The sequence below is a fragment of the Dermacentor albipictus genome, chromosome 4 (assembly GCF_038994185.2).
Source record: "Dermacentor albipictus isolate Rhodes 1998 colony chromosome 4, USDA_Dalb.pri_finalv2, whole genome shotgun sequence".
Classification (NCBI taxonomy): Eukaryota; Metazoa; Arthropoda; class Arachnida; order Ixodida; family Ixodidae; genus Dermacentor; species Dermacentor albipictus.
The window spans coordinates 175127379-175150244 of NC_091824.1; the positions used below are offsets into that span (position 1 = coordinate 175127379).

The window sequence follows — 22866 nt, forward strand, 5'->3', positions numbered from 1 at the left end:
AAAGAAAGAACACATTAGAGCATATAGCTCAAATGCGTTACGCAGCCGACACGATTCAGAGCAATGCATTGTTAGGCGTTCGCGCTTCTTCACAAAAGCGTTGACGCTTTTGTGAAAAATTTCCCAAGTGTAACGTCTAAAGCCACGTGGCGTACAATATGAAGATGACCTGTCAATGTGCCGCGCTGAGGAGTAAAGGTGCCTGCCTTTGCGTTTATTCCATACTCAAAGTTGTTCCGTATGTAACTGTTTGAAAGCTTATTGATTAAATGTCGTTTTGTTGTGACAAGGCATTTTATTTCTTATGCTTACGGCTGGCAAACTGCTCCGGTGCCCTGAAAGGTAGCGAGGATGCTTCGAAAAAAAAAATAACATGCGTATACAACGGGTGGCGACTATGGTGCAGATGAAACGCGATTGTTTCGTGCACGGAATACGCAGACACGACGCGGATACAGGTTGATTTATTTAAGTGCAGGCTGATTAGCAGACCTGCTAGACGAGTCAGCCCTTTCTCTTGTGAGGTCGTGTGTTCGATGAAATTACGTCTGGTCGTCGCCGCCGTCGTCGTAAATCGCGGTAAGGCGTCGTGGATGAGGGCGACGCAACGCGGTCGCTTCGCTTGTCGCGAGGCGGGCGTCTCCGCTCGGCTGTCGCCACTCGAGTCGTCCTGCGCGTTCCTCTACGAGAGCTGCGCCGACGGGTCCACCGCCGTTCGCGACTTGGCGTCGTGCCGGCCTTTGTGTCTGTGTACGCCTCCGCGTCGCCGGTCAGCGTCGTCGTGGGCGCGCCGGCGTTTCTGGCTGGTTTTCCTGCTTTTCCAGCGGGCGCCCGTGCGCCGGTCTCGAAGTCTGCGCGATCCCGGACGGATGACGCTGCGGCTGACCCTGGTGCGGTCGTTCCGAACACCGGCGTCGTCGCGGTGACGCCCTGCCCGGCGGTTTGCGCACCGCGCCCTGCGTACTCGAGTGAGCCCGTGGCCCACAGCGTGGCAGCGACAGCCAGCAGCGACAGCAGCGAGAGGACCGCGAGCAGGCTCGCGGCGCCAGCGACGGGGCGCCACGCGGGGGCTGCGCCTCGCGGCTCGCCGCCCTCCGCGGCCGCCCCTTCGTCGTCGTCGTCGTCGCCCAGCGAACTCCACGAGATGTGGCGCTCTCGCCGCTCCTCGCGCCTGCACGATCGGTGGAAGGGCTCTCAACCGGCGCTGATCACAGCAGCCCTACTAGTATAGCGGCGACCGTGAGACGCACAGATGAGTCACCATGCAGGTGATGCCATTTAGGTACATGCGGCCACGTTTATGGACCACGGGATCTCAGACAATGTTCCCCTATAGCAGCCCGTAGCAGTATCCAGTAGAACTTTGCGAAACTAACTCTCTACAAAACATTAGTTCGCTTCAAACTAGAATACGCATGCGCCATTCGGGACCCGGATAACATTACACTCAAACAGCACATAAGCCATTCAACATCGCGGAGCGCGTTTCATCTTATCACACTACTCCCCATATGCTAGCGTTACCTCAACGAAAACAACACTTAACTTGCCAGAACTTTCTTTTCGTCGTAGATGATTCCGCCTTTCGCTCTTCCATAAAATCTACCGCCACAACCCTTTGTTGAAATAACAGCCTATCACCCAACCGTCATACATATAATCTCGCTCTGACCACAGTTTCAAAGTTGGTGTGCCGTCTTCACGTACTAAACTTTGTAGCAATGCATTCATTCCTAGCACAAGCCAAGATTGGAACCACCTTCCCGCCACCGTTGCAGCCATCCTCGATACCGACGTTTTCGAAACCACCATTCATGAAACACCACGTTGATTATGTCTTTGTATCTTGCACAATTTTGTTTATGTTCACTCACTCCTTTCTATAATGGCCTCGGTCCTTGAAAGTATGTTAAATAAATAAATAAATAAATAAATAAATAAATAAATAAATAAATAAATAAACTCCATACGACAATGCTGTTAGCATATTCTAGTCGAGGCCCGAAGCGCAAACACCAGGCTGCGTTGTGAGGTTGCGGAGATATACAACATTTTCTCAGATTTCACGGTCAGTAATATGTTGTGGCCGGGGGTCCAAGTGCACGACCGGGTGCCGCAGCGAAATCTGAAGCTGTTGTTTACCGATCACCGCTGCGATGGCTCACCGCGCTCATGCCAAGAAGAGAAGCACGATGGCGAGGCATAAAGACTTAAATAAAGGCCCATTTCTGATTAATTCGCAAGAAAGTTCGCATGCAAAACTTACAGGTGCGATTGATCAGCGCCTGGCTGACGCGTACTGTGACTACTCTAATTAGAAGGGTCGTTTCTATATCTGCGAAAGAAGTTAGCACCTGCGCCCTATATATAGCTCCCACGACTTTAATAACTTTGGTGCGAGCAGGCGTACGTTGCTAAGAACCCTTTACAACCACAGCACCTGGCTACCTTTTCCTCTGCATTTATCTAACGGATGTGCAACGTTTCGCATACTGTGCGAAAGTGCCTCGAGAGGCCAGCCGCGCGGCATTTTGCGTGTGTTCGCGGTCTTCTTTCACGCTCAAAAAAACACTTTGATTTAGCACGAATTAAGCAACAGAAAACTGGGTCGGCAGTTTTTCGTGTTGCTCTCCAATTCTGTCATGGACACTTTTTAAATAAATATATTATTTGAGAAGTTGAATAATTAATTAAGACCAATCATCTAACTATATGGCGGAACGCAAAAAAAAATCAATAATAACCTGAGTATCTCGAAGCGACGGCAAACAACGTTAACTTGGTTCTGTCCAGCTACGTGGCATTTGCATATACTTGAATCGTGCTGCATGATGGTTGGGACACCCGGTATATTGTTTTTTAACGCGATTGTTTCCCTTTTGTTCTGTCGTTTCTCAATCTTTCTTTGTTTTGTTGTTTGCATTTTGCCATCTCAGATACGTTCCACCTGCACATGCATTTATATTGGCGCGTGCACACACTTGTAAAAAGCATTATTTGTATTTTGCCTCTGTATTAACTATAATATCTACATCTCTAAGCAGTGTGGACGCGCACATTAGGACTAAGCGATTCTTCACGTTATCACTCTATGTTCGTCTGCGTTATCAATTTGTTCTGTGCTTTGCGTGCAACGCTCGACAGGTATTTGAAACGTATTTACGCTTCTTGCGCCAGCCAAACTTTCGCAAGGACTGACCCGGGCGCCTGGTCGGTGACGAGGATCGAGGGTCGGCGGACGCGCTTCATCGGGTCCAGCTCCACCCTCGGGGCCGCCGGGGTCTCCTGCGGCCACGGGGGCAGCAATCCCGCGTAGAAGAAGCGCTGGTACCGGGGGTCCCAGTACACGGGCTGCGGCGACAGGTCGGCCGGCTTCCTCCTGCGGCCCATGGCTTCTTCTTCTTCTTCTTCGCCCCCGCTTTTCGCCTCGAGGCATGTGCGTCGGTATACACTTCAAGGCGCGCTGATTCAGTATGCGTATAAGGAATCGCAGATTTCACTGCCCTGATAGGCGCCGGCCGGAAAAGGTTGTCCGCATGTAATGGGGTCACCATGCTTCGCCGCTGGCAGAAGTATCTAGGTAAAGGAAGTTGTGCTTCTCCTACACAGAGTAAGTAGATGGCGCCGGTTCCATAACATGTGAGAGGCCTTGCCGTCATTGGCGTTATGCATTCAGAATGAACTCTGAGAGCGCGAACGGGATGGGGCGTATGGTTCGAACCCGAAATTGAGAATAAAGACCTCTGTTACATTTACGGCGACTTCATCGTCACTCTGCCGTTTGGAAGTTGCACCTATTACATGGCCTTTACAGAATTGACGATTTCGGACTCTATAGTCGACCGTGTCTACAACGAACGCTTCTACAACGCGATGACCTGTACAACGAAGGAATGACTCCCTCCCTGTTTTATTATGAGTTTTGTTATCGGCTCAAAGGCACGGTAAAAAAATACGCGGATCATGTGGGAATCGATTTAAGCTAAGCTTTCTGGGCTGTTTGCTTTGATTGACGATAATTGGCGATGATGTTGACGTCCAATGTTTAATTTCTTCAGCGTCCAACACAAGAGTGATGAGTTGATGTCAAACGTTACCTTGCGTGCGCCACTGCTGTTTGTCTGCGCAGTACACAGAATACACAGGGAGGCGTGTTTGCTTGAGGCATTGTTGTGCGCCATATTTAACCTCTGAGAAGGTTGAGCATATTCATTGCCTCACATGGCACATTGTATATTGGCAGAAATGTTAAACATCAACTGAATTATGGGGCTGTACGTGCCAAAACCACAATCGGATTATGAGGCACGCCGTAGTGGCGAACTATACGAATTAATTTGGGCACCGTGGTGTTTTTTAACCTGTCCGTGAATCTAAGCACACCAGCGTTTCTTATTTCGCCCCCGTCGAAACGCGGCTGCCGCGATCTGGGTCACACCCGCGACCTCGAGCAATGCCATGGCCGCAAGGGTATAGCGGCGAGCCCAGAAGTGTTGACTTGACGTGTGATCCGTTTCCGTAGTGTGGCACACGGATAATTACAGCTTCCAAAAGGTTAATGTAGGGAGGCCGCGTTCGTGCGAGCGTGCGTGCGTGCGTGCGTGTTGTGTGTTGTGTGTTGTGTGTGTGTGTGCATGTGCGCGTGTGCACGTGTGCATGTGCGCGTGCGTGCGTGTGTGTGTGTGTGTGCGTGTGTGTGTGCGTGTGCGTGTGCGTGTGCGTGCGCGTGTGCGTGCGCGTGCGCGTGTGTGCATTTGCTCCAATATATTGGAGGCTATTCGGGCATATCGCGCGTGCCGCTTTCCCCAAAATCTGCGTAATGACCTTTCCTCTGCCTTTTCACAAGTTTTTCCTGCCTAGGTTACGGTGGTGTGGGTTGCAGGTCACGCAGGGACTGCCGGTAATCAATTCACTAATCAGGTTGTCCGCGCCACTCGTATTCGGGCGCCGAGAATCCCCTGGCCTTCCATGGCAGACAAGGCGTACCTTTACAAGAAGACACCCAAACAGCATTATGTCCACCTCCAACACTCAATTTAGACACTACCTTCACCGCCTCCCTCTCCGACCAACTAACTACCTCACACACGTAAACTAAGAGCCATACAACTAAATGCATCCATCACCACGGCCCGAATCTTCCTGTTCCGCTTCCATTCTCACCCGCGCTGCCTCAATTGTCCCTACCCCTACGCGTCCGAGAAACATCTTTTATTCATCGGCCCCACAGTCATCAGATCTCCCCGCTACCCAAATACCCCTCCTACGCACTGGCAGGCGCGGCTGGCCTCTGCGGCTCGCCTCGACGACGTAGCTCTTATCCGCCAAGAGGAGCAGCATCTTAAAGGTCTTACTCGGACTTTAAATAAAGTAATTTCTCTTTCTCTCTCTTTGCCAGTCATACAGGCTCCACTTCAAGAATTTAGATGCAGACGTAGTCGTACCGACGTCCTCTTTATACACAACATCATTGATGGAATTATTACATGTTCGGATCTACTAGCTTCTGTTTCTGTGCGGGTTCCGCAGGAGACTACCAGGAAACGTGGACCCTCTCACACTCCTGCCTCTTTCTGCAAACACTCGCCTCTTCACAGAATGCATTCTTTACGACAGTCACTTACCCCATCTTGATAACTTTCAAAACGTGTTGTTTTCATTTTGTTTCGAGCTTCGCACTTCGTCTTGAGCCGTCTTTCTAGCGGCATTCCTTTCCTGTCTTCTCTCTCCTTCCGTACATCTACTACGTCTCTCAATGTTGTGTCGTTCATTGTCGCTCATTGTGAAGCTGTTCATATTTTTTTTTCTTTTCATTGTATCTTTCTTCTATCCCATAGCATTTGGTGGTACTTGTCTTACTTTTTACCTTTTCATTGTTCCATGCCCCAGCCGCGCTACTATAGTTAAATAATAATAATAATAATAATAATAATAATAATAATAATAATAATAATAATAATAATAATTATTATTATTATTATTATTATTATTATTATTATTATTATTATTATTATTATTATTATTATTATTATTATTATTATTATTTCCTCTTTTTTTGCATCGCAATATTTACCTCTTCAACTTTTGTTATATGTAGATAACCAAATGTTATCTTGTTCTTTTCAATTTTTTGCTTTTCATTTTTCTATTTATTCTTTTTGATTTCTCATCAATTGATGTATATTTTGTTGCTTTGTCTATCACATTCATTGGCACAGTCCTACAAGCCAACTGAGGCTTAGACCGGCCTGCTTGTGTTATCTTGTATTTTTTGTGGCAATAAACATTCTTATTATCATTATTATTATTATCATCATCATCTTGTCTGTTTGTAATGCCTTTGTTTGCTCCGATATTTTTTGCGTTTTCCTACCGCCCATCGCTGTTCACATGTCGTGGTTAACTGCGATCTGCCATTGGAATTCTACATTATGTTCAATTCCAATGGCAGATCCAGATCAAGTTTTTCTGCTCTGCATGGAGCAATCCTATTCCGATGGCAGAATGGGAGCGTGAGTTGTGTGTTCCAGTGGCAGACTGGGACCAAGGCCGCCATCTTGTACACGTTCGAAAAGCCGACGTTCGATTTCGCCTCACGCGATTGGACTAGATTGGCCTAGGCGGCGATTTCGGCACAGCCTGCATGGACAATCGCGCGAGGCGAAATCGAACGTCGGCTTTTCAAACGTGTACAAGATAGCGGCCAGACGTCGGTCCTGGATCGCTCCGTGGAGCAAAAATATTTGGTCCACCGAAACCAGCAGATTTTACCGGAAGTCCGCTTGACGCATTTCTTTCACCCGCCTCCGCTTCCTGTCAAGGTCGCCAGTTTCCGGTCGCGAGAAGCTGTGGACAACATGGAAAACATGAAAGCTGCGTCGCGCCGTGCGCTTTTGTTCGTGTTCCTAGATAGTGACAGCTCCGACTCAGCCTCTACAATTTCCAAATCCAGTGATGATTCTTCCGACACAGATAGTGAGTGTGACGCTGCTGTGTGCCAACGGGCATTTGATGTGATGCTCCGCGCCTGCTTGCAAGTAGGCCTAAAGTGATGGCTTCGTTGAGGACGTCGTTCGGCGATACTCGGACGACGAGGTGCCGTACAGCTCAAGGTGGTACTAGTCTGAACAAAAAAAAAGCCTTTTCGTGCAATGTTATCTTTTTCCCTAGTTCCTAGTTCCGCACTCAGTAGCGGAGCAACTGAGTGCGAGATTTGCTGCTTCGCCGGCGTGCCAGTCAAGCAGCCACGGCGGGGTGCCCGCAAAGTCTGCAGAAACTCACGTGCTGACTTTCATGTGGTCAGTCCACTTATGGTTACGTACTTGTGCCCAATTCTCGCGCTGCTTATTGATTGAAAAAAGGTTTATTGCCTGATCGCGGAGGTCGCCGTCCGGCGCACCCGGGAGGCGAGGCATAAACGCGCTGCTTCTCATCGAGAATGTGCTTACTAGTGTTGTGAGGCGGCCGAAGTGCAGTGGTCTACGGTCCAGGTCTGTCGCCATGATGGGACGTAGATTAGGCTGCAGCCCACCCACCCTGTAGCCGCGAAACAATGGTCCCGCTGTAACGAAGCATCCCGGCCGCTTGCGCTAATGCCGCTCGCGCTAGTTTCGCAGTTACTTTCTCTTCGAGTATTTTTAACGCTTATTGCTTAATCACTTGTACATTGAAGCAGGGTGGAAATGTTGTTAACGTGTATGCCATTCCCGTAATGTCACCGTTACTGTTCACAGAAGCTGCACAATTGGAATATCAAACGTTGAAGTGTATAGCCTCGCAAAGCAGAGTGAAAAGATCGAAAATTCATTCCGCGTTAATAGACTGCATAGCAAAAGCATCGTAATTCAGTCCGACGTTCTATTATTCCCTGCAAATTCATTTATTTTGCTGAATATTTGCTGGTATGCAGCCAATAAAGCAAGCATGAGGGAGGTGGCAAGCCGCTTTGATATATCAGAGAGCTCTGTTCACAGAATCCTTATAAAGGTGGCTCACTTTCTCCTCACCATGGGTCCTTCTGTTGTGATGTTTCCTTCCAACATGGAAAAAATATCGAGTGAATTCCAGAAGGTTGGCCTTCACCTATTTTTAAAAATACATGTGCTACAGATTGTTTGTACTAGAGTGCACCTCTGCATGAATCAGTGACTGCAGCATTGTTTCTCTTTCCACCAGGTGTCTGGGATACCTGTTGATGTTGGCATCCTAAACGGCTCCTATCAAAATACAGTGCCCAGACAACAAGGTCTCTTCCACCTACTACAACCGGCACCATTACCTTTCATTAACCCTTTAAGCGGTCTGTGACCACAAATAACGATTCGTTGACACCTGGATAAGAAGCTCCAGCAAAACTCACGATTCCCGAATCTTCAAGCTGTCATCGCTATTAAAGAAACTTCAGAAACTATGCGAGGGCATTGTGTACCACCTGGTTGAAAATGCGGCCTATCTCTTCAGGCAGTACCTTCTGACTCATTTCAGAGGCTATGGAGCATTGTCAAAGGCGCACATGGATTTCAACAAAAAGTTTTCAGCAATGAGGATGCTAACAGAAAACAGTTTTAGCAACCTAAAGAAAACGTTCCATCAACTAATCTACCTTGAGCTCCGCACTGTAGAGTGGCTGAACAAATTTATTATTGCCTGTTCCATAGTGCACAACTAATGCATTGAGTGCGGAGACTTGGAGCCAGATGAACCAAATGATGATGTGTCGCCTCAGTATGTCCAGTGGCATCCACAATCAAGCACCGATGACCTGGATAAGACTACCGAAGAAACTTCGCTGCGATACTGGGAGAAATAAAAAGGAGCAAGGTTCTGGAAGCAGTGCTGCAAAAGCAGTAGTGGTGCGCAACAACTAATGAACTCATGAAAATGGCAGGTGTGTGGGGAGCGTAATTCATTGCTACATTTGTTGTAATGGTTCTTTGTTATGTATAGTAGAGCACTGCATGGGCCAGTTTTTTGGGCCCGGCTCGAGCCAGAAGTACCCTGTGTCCCGAGCCCAGCCCAGTTCTATTCTATCCATTAGCCCTTGAGCCTGCAAGAGGCAAGGTCGAGTTCTCGGTTATTGTGAAAAAAGTATCATGTGATTAACGGGCACCGGGCGTTCTTCAAGCTGCATCAAAGCTTTCTGCCTTGCGTCCCGTCTTGCTGTCTGCTTTTACACGCAAAGCTAACGCCCATGTGCGATCGTATTTTCACACAGAACATGCTATTTTTATTGCTTTATTTGGCTTCATTATCATTGTGTCAGTTTTTAATTTGACAATTTAGGAATCCTTGTTCCGCAAAATATGCAAATTTGAACTCAGTCAACTTTTGTTTCAGTACTGTACATGTACAAGGCAGGTAATTTTTCCGTAAGATTGGACCGTTCCGCCGAACACCGCCTGCGATGTTGTGCCTCCGCAATGGCGCAAGTGTGTAGCAATCTGGGAATGCGAGGTCGAAGCCGTTTCCACGGTAGCATTCGGTGTTGTCCCTTCTCGTCAATTAGTTCAGGTTGCCAGGATCTTTTGTTGACCCGTCAGCAGTCGACGTTGTAATGAGTAGAACTCGTTGCTGGGCGAGTTGGTTGGGCTCTAATGAATACATTGTTGCGCTAAAAAATGAAATAAACACTTGGGAGGGAGAGTACGAAACGACAGGTTGAGCGTTGAACTTCAACTGATTTTATCCTTACAGCAGGGCAGGGAGAATGAGCGAATGCGCATGCGTACATCGGTGTTGCCTAGAGCGATTACAGGGACGTTTATAACAGTTGCAACTCGTTTTCAAACAAAAAAACAGACGTGTCACTAATACAACTCGTGCCTTTCTCATTTATGTGATATGCCTCCAAATGTTCCCTTGCTAACGAATCACCACTCCCTCCAAGTATCTTTATCTCACGCAGTAGTGGCTGGCATCTGCCTTCCAGGCAAACCATGCAATGCGCAAGTAAATGCGCGTTACTTTTATTGATTACAGACAGTTCATGTTCCCGGGCCAGATCATTAACACATCTCCCCGTTTGTCCAACGTAGGGTTTCCCACATTTCAGCGGTATCTCGTAAATAAGCCGCGGTGACAAAAAGTCAGGATGCCAGAAAAAGCACACTAGACAGTACGCGAAATGTGCGACGGGCATTATTTACGAGATACCGCTGAAATGTGGGAAATCCTACGTTGGACAAACGGGGAGATGTGTTAATGACCGGGCCCCGGAGCGTGAATTGTCTGTAATCAACAAAGGTAAAGCGCATTTACAACGTCAGCAACAACGTCAACTCTGCGTCGACTCCTAGATAGGCGCTGATGAATAAGGGGGCGGGGGGCGGTTGCTTCGTGGTGAACGTCTAAGGAATGCTCATCGCCGTACTGAGACGTAACAGCTCATATAGGCGATAAATTCTCTAAGCCACTATAGTAGACTTTCTATGTAAAGAGTGCCTCCACGCTTTCATTGGAATAGTTGTAAATGCCGCAAGGTAAGCTGCTCGAAAAATATGATACTAACTGGGAGCAACCAGGTCTGTGCCCTAAGAGAATGAAGCTCCTTTAATATCATTCATTTGTGCATACGATTGTCACTTTATTATCATTTTAAAGCGAAGCTTTCTTGGCCTCTTCGACTTTCCCACTGTTGCTGCTGCTGCTGTGGGCTTCTGTCGCACTCACCGCGTCGGGGGGTGATTGAGAGGGTGATCACAGCACGAGTAAGAGGGGAAAGGTGACGGGAGAAACTCGTTTTCACCCCGCCACGTCGAATGTGCAAAATGCCCGCTGGAGCTCCCTGGCCGTCGCCTCATTAGCCGCTTGACAGCAGTAATTATCTGTGACTCCCCTCAGAAGCATTGCAGAAACTACAGCGCTTCCCTTTTTACTAACGTGCGAGGCCAGAGGGAACGCAAATAGAACTGTAGAGAGGAGAAGAACGAGAGGGAGAAGAGGCAGTTCCAGTATAACACAGGGGGGAGGTGACGTGAGAAGGCACGGAAACCCCACTGACAGTGGACAGCTTAATTTCAAGATACAGTAAAGTATATTGCTGCTATTTCTGAAAAATAAACACCATGCAAATATGTCAAGCGGGCAACTTACGCAGTGCGTGCAGAAGCAGAGCCGCATTAATTAAAGCGCACCGCAGGGTCCAGGAGACACTACGGAAGCGGTCGACCGTCAAATCAACACTTCTGTTGCCGTCGCGTTAGCTTTGCGGCTACGGCATTGCTAGAGGTCGTGGATTTGATCCCAATCGCGGCAGCTGCATTTCAACGGGGGCGAAATAGAAAACGCACGTGCACCTAGATTTTGGGACATGTTAAAGAACATCACAGTATCAAAATTAATCCGGAGTTCGCCACTACGGCTTGCATCATAACGTTTAATACTTCTGCCACAATGCGATGTGCCATGTGAGGAAATGACAAGGCTCAACCCTGTCAGAATTTATAAAATAGGGCGCACAACAACGCCTCAAGCAAACTCCTCTCCCTGTGTGTTCCGTGTACTACGCAGACAAACAGCACTGGTGCACGCAAGGTAACGTTTAACATCAACTCACCACTCTCGTGTTAGCCTAAACATTGAAGAAATTGAGCTTTAGCCGTCAACATCACCGCTAATTAACGCCAATCAAAGCATCCAGCCCGGAAGCATCGCTTACATCGATTCCCACGGTGCGTGGGTTCTGCATAATTTTTTTATTTACAACATTCCTTTTCGGTTTTCTTTCTTTTTTCTCCTATACTACCACCCGATTCGTGGCCTATCCCTTCGCAGTGGGTTGAGCCATAGCGCTAGACACCAACCAATCAGCGAACCTTGTTCTTGTTCCTTCGTGAAATGGCGCAACCCACTCTGGGGGATCGGCCATGAATCAGGTGGTGAAAAGAGAGTAATGATTTTTCGATGAAGATGAGATGAAATTAAATCAGTATCTTGTAAAAGTGAATTAAAAATGCCAACTGTTAGTGATGTGAATGATTAAATATTTCAATATTACAGTAAATGTTATGTGAATATAAGAAGTAAAAAGAACACTTTTAGCACGCAATTCTTTTTGTATAGCGCAGAAAGTAGCAGAAGGCTTCACAAACGTTCCTGTGGCTACAACCCAGTGCGGTAGCCCCAAACCGCACGCGAGCACGCTTTCGAGAAGGATGAAGAAGCAGCTGTGAAGCATCGATCGTTAAATCAGTTCGCCAAGGAAACAACAGCAACGACAACAACGCTGTGGCGAGCGCGGAGGATGCCCGTGGAAAACAAGACGCCGCCCTCCCCGGACGCCGCGCAGCCGGCGGCCACGCCCGCCAGGCACAGCCGCTGCCACTCGCCGAAGGCCGGCCACCACAGAAAGCACGGCAATGTGCACGGCACGAGGCAGGCCCCCAAGACAGACCGCGAGCTCAAGGGCCAGGAAAAGGTACACCCTGTCTCGAAGGAACGTGGCCGATGTTTTTAACCGTCTGCTGCCATCAGTGTGGCAAAGGCGACAGATTGCCGTCGCGGACGCCGAGAGACCTCTCGGTGGGACACTGGGCAGTACGGCACTGTACGGTCTATGTGGCCGCATGAAAATGAAAGCAGGGAAACGAGTAGGCCATTAGCCATATACACCAACTCGAAAAGTTTTTGTAATAGCTGAAAAGAACCACTCTATAAGCACGGATTCAGGCGATGCACTCTGCAGTGTCTGCAATTCTTACGCAATGTTTGGCAACGTCGACCGCAGGATGGGCGCTCGAATATTGGTGAAATGCGGGGGCCACATTCGCGAAGCTTTGAGTTCACGACGGCTCACCATCGGCTGATGCTAATTGCTAGTGGTTGCTGGATCGATTGGACAGTGCCCTCTGTAACCAGCGCTTAAAGTCATAAGGGGCCCATGGGGAACTGGCGCCCCCTCCACTCCATTCTTTGAGGGGCTCGGCCCCTCTTTGGCAGGTCGACTGTAGCATTGCGGCACCCATTCGACAAGCGCTAGTGGTGATTTTATCACCAGTAGCGCCTCGCGCGGGGCAATTCTAACTCTCGAATTTTTCGATTAATGATTTATACGCGATTAATGGGTTGATGTGGCATGAGCAAAAACAGATATTGTCTTACTGCTGTATGCATTTCCCCGAGGCACGGCACACGATGGTCACCACGCTTTTTTCGACGAGGATTCGAGCATACCGATTATTGTGACACTGCAGCGCGCACACACCAAACAAGGAAGTAAGGCAAAGATAACGTGCAAGCGCTTTATATTTCTTGATATAGTTTCCGGAAAATAAACTGAGTCGGCGCTTGTGCGTTACATTTGCCTTGCTTTAGTGTGTGCGTGCTGCGGTGTCATAATGAATGGCTATACCCACTCGCCCAGTATGTTTACAGCATACTGTTTCATGAGGCACCTGAGCGTGAACTTCACCTTAACTTTCGCTCATTTAGTTGTGCGTTATGACTGCTGTGTTATACCAAAGACGAATGCATTCTTTCTTCACGTTTTTTGGCAAGTAGGTGTGAAACCATAAAACATAATGTTGTTAGTGCCCGAGGTTGTGAATGAAGTAAGGCAACCAATATTCGCTGTTGCAGCTAGACTTATTTGCTTTGAGTTCACATATCTTTACCCCTTTCCCTCCAGAGACCTCCAGAGATATACTTAAAAAAGGAAGCTTCCAAAATGCCAATTTTTATTTGCTTGGTTGAATCCGCACATTAAATAAATGCCCGAAAAACTCTCAGAACACCCTTAAAACATTTGTTTAATTCTAGAGAAGTGACCGGAAAGGCTGCGGTCTTAGCAGTTCCCAAACTCATTATCTTTGCTTGTCGCGCCAATTATATAGGGTGCCCCACGCTAGCGAAGCTGTTAAAAGGCCCTCGCCAGGTCTGGCCATTTTGAGCTGACAAGTGCAGAGCATACAATGCGCGCCAACGATCGTGTTTGCAAAGAATTACATCGTTACGCACCGCTGAAAGGCCTGAAATTTCAATCCGAAGGCCATTTCCTTCTTCACTCGCGGCGAATCCGCCCGGAGAGGGACGGATACGTAGTCGGGCTCCTACGCCTACGCAATCGTGTCCGCAGTGTGACGTCGCTCGTGGTGACACGCGACTTCGAGAATTATTCAAGACAACATCTGTTATCTGTGCGATCTGCTGCTTGAATTGATGAATTGAAGCTTAGAGAAATAATAAAACACACAAACGGAATGTCCGTGTGTTTTTTGTTTTACTTCGCACCGAAGCAAGAGAGAGGTACTTCCGCTTCGTCTGCTTGTTTCCACGGTCGTGCGGTCACGTGCGCAGGTACCGAAACTATGCCATTTTCTACCGTCTTCCAGCGCGTGATCATGCTCTGCGATCCGCTTGTTCGGCCTCAGAATTCATGTAGCGCTGAATTATGCCGCCAATCATGTTTCCTTGGGCACAGCGTGCAAAATCGCGCGCTGCGCAAACCAGACAACAGCTCGCGCGCTATGCCGTCGGCGGAAGTGCAAAGAGCCGAAAAAAAAGCGAAGAGCAAAAAAAAAAATGAAGGCGGAGCCTGTGACGTACGCGCCACGCGATCCTCGAGGTCTGGTATGGAAGAACGCAGGGAAGCAATTTCGCTTGCGAAGGCTAGTTGGGGCGAGTGGAGAGAGCGTCTTGCTTGGCAGTGGAGCCCGCTTGCTGAAATAATGGGTTCGCGGGACTGAAATATTTCTATCTCGGCTGTTAAAGAGCCGATCTGAAAAATGTTTGCAGCAGGACGCTCCCTGGAAGACAACTTCCAGCGCATATCCAAAAATTGCTATGGGTAGGGCGAAGGGCCCTTTAAGATATTTGTCCTCAACTTGTTCATTTCATGGCCTTTACATTTTTCATATCAGCAGCATGCACTATTTTGCTGCTTTCCAACTGATATATTCCATAAGCTCGTCTGATATTGTCTTTACTTATTAAAGAGACAACGACACATGGAAGCATTGTTATCGGTTATTTCGGGCGCAACTTTTGCGACATGCGAGTACATTCTTTTATAAAGAATACATATTTTACTTGTCCCGACAGTGCGTAGCGTTCAAGAATTCGTTTGCAGCGTCTTTGGCGATGTAGTTATTTGATCCCTCGTCAAATTCTATGAGGATAGGCCGAGCTGCAGCCCTCGCAGTCCCATCGCGCGTATGCGCCCGGCTTCTCCGCAGTAATGGCAAAGTGGACGGTGGTCGGGGCCGCGCCAAACGTCAGTTTTCGCTTGGAATACCGCGCGGGTTGGCGCTCTGGCCGCGATGGTGGTTGACGACGGAACTGTGGCGTTACAGGCCCCTGGCGCAGGTGCTGAGGGAAAACGTGATGGTGGGATAGGGCAGCTTACGTCATCACTTCTGGCTGAGGCTGCGGCGATTGAGGTACTCCGTGTGATTGTTGTAGCTCCTCCCGTGCGACGTCGGCAATCGAAGCACTGATAGAGGGAATAGCTTCTGAAGCTCCTCCCGCACGGCCGCTCTGATAGTCTTAGGCAAATCGTCGGTGGCCAGTGATTGTATACTCCGGCGTAGTTTGTCGAGTTCGTGCGGCGGTTGAATTGACGGTTCCGCATTTCCAGGGTTTTCTCGATGTTGGTTGCCTCGCGAAGAAACTCTTCGACGATCTTTGGTGGGCTTCGTATCATTCCGCCGAAAAGTTCTTCCTTCACACCACGCATGAGTAGGCAGACTTTCTTCTTCTCGGACATTTCTGGGCCGGTGTGGCGGAATAGACGGCCCATTTCTTCCGTAAATATGACAACGTTCTCGTTCGGTAGCTGCATTCGGGCTTCCAATAGTACTTCGGCGCTTTCTTTCCGGAAGATGCTGGTGAAGGTCCTCAGGAAGTTACTTCGGAACAGCTCCCACGTTGTAAGGGTCGACTCCCGGTTCTCGAACCAGGTCCTCGCGGCATCTTCCAAGGAGAAGTACACGTGGTGCAGCTTGTCCTCAGAGGTCCGATTGTTGAAGACCGAGATTTATTTATTTATTTATTTATTTATTTATTTATTTATTTATTTATTTATTTATTTATTTATTTATTTATTTATTTATTTATTTATTTATTTATTTCACAGTAACCCTAAAGGCCCTCTAGGGAGGGTATTGCATAGGGGAAAGGTTACATCGGTGAGGTGAACAGTGCGTAAATGTAAATACAATGGAAAAAACAAAACTGTGACAAAATTAATTACAGTACATCAACGTACAAACACAAAAAAATAATTATACTTATCAGTGCAGCAACTCTAAATGATTTGCACAAACTATGACACTGTCGTGGAAGCTTTGGTTAACGGGGCATTAATAATAAAAAAAATATGTTTACAAATCAGAGAGGCAAACGCGATATATTGGGCATGCATGGTACTGCGTAGAGCGTCTGTAAATTTCGAGGAATTTGTTTCGGTGACAATGTGCGATTATTCCATTCTTTCGCGGTGCGAGGTATAAATGACTGACCAAATGCGGGGGAATGTGACAACAGTAGAGTCAATGTTCAGCTGTGTCGAATAAGTCGACGATGAGGCACACGGTCGAATGCTTTTGAATAATCTAGGAATACGGCATCTACTTGAATTCCGGTATCTATTGATGAATGCATGTCGTGAATAAAACCAGCGAGCTGAATGTTACATGAATAGCCTCTGCGAAAACCGTGCTGTTGCTTAAATATGAGGTTATGTTCTTCAAGGTAGTTAATGACCTGGGAGTGTATAATATGTTCGATTAATTTACAAATGTTACTTGTTAAAAAAATTGGTCGATAGTTAAGCGGTGAAGAGCGATCCCCAGACCTGAAGAATGGCACTACCTTAGCCACTTTCCAATCGTGGGGGATAACGCCTGTTGATAGTGATTGTGAAAATAAGGCGGACAGTATTGGGAAGCTGCTTGGGGCCATATTTTTTAGAATTGTTTTATTTAAGATAGTGTTATCAGCGGAAGATGAAATCTTAAGATTAGCAAGGAGAGAATAAATTCCAGAATCGGTAACTATTATTTCCGGCATAAACGAATCAGTGCGAGTCATGGTGGCTAACGGTTCTAAACATTCGCGCGTGAATACCGATGAAAATGTTTCGTTCAGTAGTTGGGAAGAATCAGTGTCAGTTATCGCTGCGCCGTCGTGATCAGTAAGGGCGATGTCAGAATTGTGCTTGGGAATAATGACACGCCAAAAGCGCCGAGGGTTAGTTAATTGTTAGCATCGATGACAGGTCCCGTTTATAGAATTGTTTGCGCGTGGCTTTGAGTAAACTTTGGTATGCTTCGTCACATGCTTTGTACCGACGCCAGGATTCAGATGATCTATTTCTGTCAGCTTGCCTGAATAATCTTTTTTTTTTCTTGTTATTTAGGCGACGAAGGTTCAGCGGGAACCAAGGAGCAGTGTTATCGGATTTTATGGAAATGACCGGGATGATAATTATCTATGATATTAGTGAGTGCGTTTTTAAGTAGTAACGAGTTTTCTTCTACTGTCCGCGACAAGTAATCTCTCAGAAAGTCGATAGAAAAAAGCGATAGTTCATTGTTAACACGATCAAAGTTGGCTCTTTTGTAACACTTAATCTGCTTGCTGATAATTTGCCTTTTGATAGGTGAAGGAACGAAGCGACCAGTTAAAACATCATGACCGGATAGACCACTAATATGAGTTATTTCAGAACATATATCTGGGTTGTCCGTAAGGATCAAATCAAGAATATTAGAAGAGTGCGCAGAACATCGTGTCGGGCTTGAAATTAACTGGGTTAGGCTGAAATCAAGACAACACTGGAGGAACGTATGCGACTCTGACTGTGTGCTATAGGTTAATTGTGTGGACCATGCTATGTCTGGGAAATTGAAATCACCAAAAATGATTACATTAGAATGTGGAAACCGATGAGTAAGTTCAGTAAAAATGCAATGAAATTCTGCTGTGAACCCATGAGTGAGGTCCGGTGGGCGATAAAAGACACCAATGATTACGTTACTTGATCTGAATTTAAAACAAGTTATTAGCATTCAAGGAAAGTGCTAATAACCACGGGCACTTGTCTGTTTATTGCAAGGAGGACACCACCGCCTTGGCGATCTTTCCTATCGCAACGAAAGATATTAAAATCAGGTTCACAAACGAATATGTTTTCATTAGGAGTAGCATCGTTCAACCAAGTTTCAGTTAATGCTATTACTGTTGCCGATGTTGAGTCGATTAGTGAAAATAGTGCGACATTTTTTAGACATAACGCTTCTAATGTTAGTGTGTAAAAAGCAGCAACCGTCCTCAGTATTAATCGTACTATTTGTTAATGTTTGTGGTGTTTGTGAAACCTTAGGTGAAGTTGAAAGGTTGGCGCCATGTCAAACTGGAGACACAACCGGGGAAACGAGCTTCGCACAATTTGCTTGAGTGTCCCATACGTACACTCCCTTGTTCATATTTAGTTTGTTAAAGACAAGGCTTACACGGTCTTTTTCTTTCTTTATGGTTTCTGAGTACTGCCAAAGTTTACGTCTTTTATCGCGAACCGCCTCGGAGTAATCACGTGAAATGCCAAAGTTAGTATCTTTCAGCTTGTGGCCATTACTAAGCACTGTTTCGATTTCTTTTTCATTGAAAAATTGGTCGAGTGCGCTCATTTTAAAATCGTCCGAGGCGATGCGCACGTGCGATTGAAGCTGTTGATACTCCTAGTAGGTCTTTGCAGAATTTAGTCACTATTTGCTCGGACGTTTCCCAGTCTTCCGAATCACCAGTATCTTGTATGCCATAAAAGAGAAGATTAGAGCGCCTCGAGCGATTTTCCAGATCGTCTATTTTGTCGTGCATCATCGATATATCATGCTCGCTGCTACAAGACTGAGGCGACACTCCTGATGAAAATTTTGATTCTAAATCCTGGATTTGATTTTGCATTTTTTCTAGATTAACGTCTTGGCTTGAGACTGGTCTCTCTGAGGAAAGTGACTCAAGTTTACCTTCAACTTCATGTACGCGTTTAGTTAGTAATTCGAGATCATTTTTTAGTCCAATGTGTATGTGTAACACTTTGTTCACTGATTCCAACAAGTTAGAATTACTCGCTTCCAAGCGTTGTACGGCACTGAATACCATATCAAGTTTTTCTTCTTGCGCTTTCGTCATTGGACCAGGATTCGCTTCAATGTCTCCGCCTAGCAATAACAAGCGCAAAAGACACAGTGCTGTACGCGCAAACCGCTTGATACCATTTGACATATCAGGGGGCCACGACACCGCAATGAGACAAGGATTGTTGCTACGATAACATTATGCTTCAAGGTAACTAACCTGTACGAGTCCAACTGTGGTGGCGTGGCCCGAAGTGTGGAAGAAGGGTGCGTGGTTATATGCAGGCAGGTCAGCTGACACGGTTCCGAGTTTCCAGCCGAGTGGATGACTATCAATTAGGTTTGGCGGCACGACATCTGGTGGATCCCTGCCGCTTTTTGTAGAAAATGGCTCGCTGCTTGAGAACTGGTTGTGGTAGCACCATCCGCTCGGCCGAGGCCCAGCCAGTGGTGCCGGTGACGTGGAACAGGACTGGCCAAGCAACGCCACGAACAGGACCTGTACGAGTGCAAACTGAGAGCGAAACATTCCAACTGCGGTGGCGTGGCCCCTATCGAAGATCCTTTCGAAGGTTTCGAGCCAGGTTTCCGGTTCCTCCGACGAAGCTCCACGGAAGGTAGGGGGCTCCCTGGTTTGTTGAAGCACGATGAGGGACGCTGGGGGCTACCATTGTGGTTGTCGAGCTGGCCACGGTCTTCCGGTCGTATCAGGCAGAAGTCCATGCTCCGGGGGCAGTCCTTGCAGTCTGCGGCTAGCTCGCTGGTCTTGGGCGACGTTGGTGTTGTCTAGGGGTTTCGGGCTTGGATCGCGGTTTTGTGGGGGCGTTTGGTACATGAACGTAAAGCACATCTACCAGATGTTACGTAGTGGTGACGGCGCAGAAAGCAGCAAAACTGTGATTCACTAGCGTTTTATCGGGCGAACTTGTGCCCTCAAAAGCAGGCTAAACTCAAAGAACAACGATAACGGCGAACACATTCGGTGATCGTCAAAAATCTGATCAGCAAGTGAAGCGCGTCAGCTCTTATGCATGAGCCATGGAAGGTATCGTGTAATCGCTGCTGCCCGCGTGTCTTCCAGAAAGTTCTACACAATTCGCATCGCACATGCAATCAGATTACAAAAGCGTCGGTGGCAACAGTCACCAGCAAAGACAAACAAACACCGTGTACTTAGATTTAGGTGCACGTTAAAGAACGCCAGGTGACGCCTCATAATCAGATCGTGATTTTGGCACGTAAAACCCACTAATTGGATTTAAAATTATCATCATGTAAATCTAGCACCTAAATGTGGGAAACAGCTGACAATAATTTGCAACTTGGAAATACGTCGCACTCTTCTTCACAACTATAGGTAATCTCTGGTGCCATGTATCTGCTGTAGGATGTGACGCCATATATATCTTACACTGATGGGGTGCTGGAAATGTTAATGTTTTTGAGTTTCTTAGACGGTATACTAAAGCTATACAAAACAAAGAAAACATATTCTGTGCTTTAGAAAGTTTAGTGCCGAGAGGGTTAATCAACTAGCTCGGATTCACACTTTGGAATTTAGTTTCAAATTAACGCCGCTCACATTCCGCGCTGCAGCAACTGAAGGCAGCACCAGTTAATGTGCTCTTTCCCTGCTCACGAGGTCGCGGCCTAATTATTCGTTTCTTTCGAGCAATCGCGTTGGAGCAAGAGCAACGCGAAAAGCTTTCGTGATGGTAATTCTTTGAACAACATTTCTCTGCGCACACTCGCAATGGGCGTAGCAGACCACCGGCAAGGACGGCGACGCTCCTGCCACCAGACGGATGTCGACGTCGGCGGAGCAAGGTCCGCGCGACCTGCAGACAAGAGAACTCACAGGCACGTGCATCCGCCAAGCGGGTCTTCGTTCATTTACGCGTATACCTGTATCTGACCCCACAGATTGGTCAAAAAGGCGAGACGTGACGAAATCAACTTGTTGGCCGGCCACACATTTACTCGCCGTTATTCTCGTGTCATGTCGTTGTAGACTGCACTTAAACACACACGCACACACGCACACACAGAGAAACGAAGTAACGCAGTCGAATTTCGTTCTCTACAACGAGACATCGCACTAGATATTATACGTCGCGAAAAGACTCGCCGTAGGTCTTCGGTCCACAATATAAAATCATTTCTGAGATTCTCAGCGTGTGTGTATAAATAAAAATAAAGAAGTAATTAAGGTGTGCGTTCTTCTGCTAAGAGCTACTGAAACACCATTGTCGATGCGGCACTTTTGTAAAGAGATGCAGCGGACAGACAGAGAGCAGCACCATGTTTTAACATTTCCTCTCGTGCAGGAACACGCTGCTATTGATGAAACGCGATGGTGCACATGTAGACGACAACGGAACACGCGCGTGTTCCGATCAGAGTTGCGTAGTGGGGCCCTCCATGCCGTTCCCACTCCGTTCCGGAGAGTGTAGATCCCCCATAATTCGACTCCTTTAAATTCCTCGGAATGGTGAGAGATGGTCCATTTCCACTACTGGAGTGGCTGATTTCATCCATTCCACTCTTCTAATTAAAGTAAATGAAAAGCTTTCTCTACAATTGTTCCTATAACATGGCTACTAATTAAAACGTAATTTGGAGACTTAAAAACGTTACAAACAATTTTACGGACTATGTTATCGCACATGAACGAACACGCTTTCGGCCTTTCATTTATGCTTCTCGTTATCGCGCGTAATCTCGCATATCTGCATTTTTTAAAAGAAGTGTTTTATCAATTTGGTTTCGGCAAAAATAAATGTACCTATGAGCGGTGTAAACTGCAGCATTTCGCCGGAAAAGAAGCATTGCGCGAGCACTTGGATGGTGGAGCATACGTGTATTCCCGGCAAAGTGCATGCGTGGTCAATAGAGTGCCCTTACGTTATGCACTTTATTTACATAACACACACACGCGAAGGGAGTATACGTTGCATGTCTATGACAGATTTTAAGTCTACTTGGAATTTATAGTGTCGTGCTCGCTGGAGCGTCGGCGTCTCTGGGCGTAGCCGAGCGAACGAGCACAGCGAAGGATGAAAGGGCGGACGGGGAGCGCAGCGGGGGATGAGAGCCGGGGGGGGGGGGAGGTTGTGGCGGCGAAGGCGCGAGAAAGAAAGCGTGGTGCCACGCAAGACGTGTTCTGCGGCGACGATTGCTACGAAAGGCGCCAGAGTGGCGCGCATCGCCTGTTCACCGATGACACCACTGATACCATACATGGAGACAAAGCGCTGCATGAGCGGAGGTCTCGGTGGCTGCTACGAATCGCGCACCACGCGTCACCTTCGCGCTTCCTCTCGCGATCTCCCGTTTAGCGAGGCAGTTGCGCCACACTTGGCTCCGTCGTGTAATACTGCTTGATGTCTCCATCACAGTTCTTGCATCCACCCACAGCACAAGTTCTTCCTCTACATCCCCGCATAGTGCAGAATATTGTTCGACTTCGCCCCACAGCACACAGCATTTAGCAGACGCCGTTGTCCATGGTTTTGCGACGGAGCAATGGTACTTTCTTTTTCGCGCCCAAGGCCAGGGATGTCCGAATCATGCAGTGCTTAGGTGGTGCCACCTGCTTTGACTTGTACATACCGACTGCTGCAAAGCGTCTATAGAACGACCATACAGTTGCAGCCACCCAACAACTGCAGCCTTCATCGAGAAACGCTTGCGGCGAACGCTGTGCGCGAAGGCAAGCTTTCTGGTTCTTTATTTCGTTCCCCGCACGGTCGGCGCCGTTGTTGCCGCGGATGAGCGGAAGTGAGCGCCATCT

General features: G+C 47.5%; 2 protein-coding genes across 8 annotated transcripts in view; one reads left to right on the top strand and one right to left on the bottom strand.

The window, feature by feature from the left end:
• LOC135919820 (uncharacterized) overlaps window positions 1–22866 on the top strand; it is a 100346-nt gene that overhangs the window by 26123 nt on the left and 51357 nt on the right. The window contains exons 1-2 of one of the 7 annotated variants that reach the window (XM_065453763.2): window positions 12125–12415; window positions 20837–20933. The exons of 1 other annotated variant lie outside the window; for it this stretch is intronic. In XM_065453763.2, coding sequence (XP_065309835.2) covers window positions 12242–12415; window positions 20837–20933 — 271 coding nt within the window. In that variant the 5' untranslated portion in view covers window positions 12125–12241. Of the gene's footprint in view, window positions 1–12124; window positions 12416–19343; window positions 19691–20836; window positions 20934–22866 lie in introns of those variants that run through there. 5 more of the 7 variants (XM_065453762.2, XM_065453761.2, XM_065453764.2 and 2 more) reach the window with 5 other exon arrangements.
• Window positions 452–4284, bottom strand: LOC135919822 (uncharacterized). Its single transcript, XM_065453771.2, has 2 exons — window positions 3200–4284; window positions 452–1171 (listed from the first exon to the last, which is right to left on the bottom strand). Exons 1-2 carry the CDS (start codon window positions 3388–3390, stop codon window positions 505–507), a joined length of 858 nt encoding a protein of 285 aa, XP_065309843.2. The 5' UTR covers window positions 3391–4284; the 3' UTR covers window positions 452–504.

What these genes read in the sequence shown, in the direction of transcription:
- LOC135919822 (XM_065453771.2), bottom strand. Translation starts at nt 3,390, where the DNA reads ATGGGCCGCAGGAGGAAGCCGGCCGACCTGTCGCCGCAGCCCGTGTAC. An exon ending in GTCACCGACCAGGCGCCCGG is followed by an intron (nt 1,172 to 3,199) that starts GTCAGTCCTTGC and finishes CCGATCGTGCAG; the next exon opens with GCGCGAGGAGCGGCGAGAGC.